The 1,170-nt window shown below is 60.3% G+C and overlaps 1 protein-coding gene across 1 annotated transcript; it reads right to left on the reverse strand.

The window, feature by feature from the left end:
* Window positions 1–94: 94 nt before the first annotated feature.
* Window positions 95–1,114, reverse strand: H310_14150 (hypothetical protein; the record flags this gene model as incomplete). Its single annotated transcript, XM_008881947.1, has 4 exons — window positions 95–626; window positions 684–850; window positions 898–1,002; window positions 1,049–1,114. 4 exons carry the CDS (start codon window positions 1,112–1,114, stop codon window positions 95–97), a joined length of 870 nt encoding a protein of 289 aa, XP_008880169.1.
* Window positions 1,115–1,170: the final 56 nt, after the last annotated feature.

Below are 1,170 nucleotides of genomic sequence, written 5' to 3' on the forward strand. Positions count from 1 at the left end.
GCGACCAGAGCCCATTCACGAAGCATCGGGTTGTTTGGATCGATGTTGCAGCTGTACGTTGACAACGTTATCGGAGATCCGAGTGGACGACGGCCTACCTGTTGAGGAGGATTTCGAGGCCGCCGCACGCCCGCAACGCCTCCTGGACCGACGTGCTGCGATGTGCCATGTTTCCGAGCACTCGAACACCGGCCGAACGGTACCCAAAGGCTTCGTCCTCGTCGACGGGCTCGCTGGACAGAGCGGCGGCGTTGGTTTCCCGCGTGTGGGTGGTCGTGAATCGCCGGAGTTGGCCGACCAGCGCCGCGATGAACGGGAGAACCTTGGCGTCGTCCAACGTCGCTGGCGTTGACGTAAGCGTGCCGAGGATGTGGAACATTCGTTTGGACGATTCGATCTCCATCACATCCCACATGGCTTGTCGATCGCTGGAAGGCGCGGCGTCTTCGTCGGGTTCGGAGGTCACAGGCGGCGCATGCAGGGCGGTGAACTCGGTGCAAAAGAACTCGACCAACGCTGCGTCCGGGCCATGATCGGTGGTCGCTGGCGACGATGGCTCGGCAACCACCATGTCGACCATCCGCAGCAGCAGCATTTGCTCGGGAGTTAGCTTGGCCCAGAGCGTGCTACGACATGCCAACACAAATACTGGGCGCAATCATGCATCGCGATGCCAGGTGTACCTAACGAGCGACGCGTTGAGGTTGCGGTACAAGTCGGGCGTGTGGTGGCGCGCAATGAGCACGCGAAACAAGATGGAGATCCACTCGAACGCCGGGTCCGACTCGTCGGCGCTTTGAAAGGACAAGCACCGTTGCAGTAGCAGAATCACGACTTGACGCGACGCGACCTGCGTACCAACCCACGTTAGCGTTTGTTTGGTGTTTTGGGACACACGAGCTCCATCGCGCGGCCAGCGTGCGCTGGGTGCAAGCAGTTCACTGTCGCGGCGGCGGCATACGCCAGGATCTTGCGGTGCGGCTGGCATTCGACGAGCACTTTCTACGACCCACGTGCGTCATGCGGTTCCCCAGCAATTCCGACAAACCTCGAGCAGTGCCGGGTGAAGCAGGGGCCATACGACGTCTTGGTTGGAAGGATGAGTGACCGTCATGTTGCCGACAAATTGAAGCATGACTTGAATGCACAGCACGATCGCAGCATGCAAAG

Source organism: Aphanomyces invadans (assembly GCF_000520115.1).
Source record: "Aphanomyces invadans strain NJM9701 unplaced genomic scaffold supercont1.62, whole genome shotgun sequence".
Lineage (NCBI taxonomy): Eukaryota > Oomycota > Saprolegniomycetes > Saprolegniales > Verrucalvaceae > Aphanomyces > Aphanomyces invadans.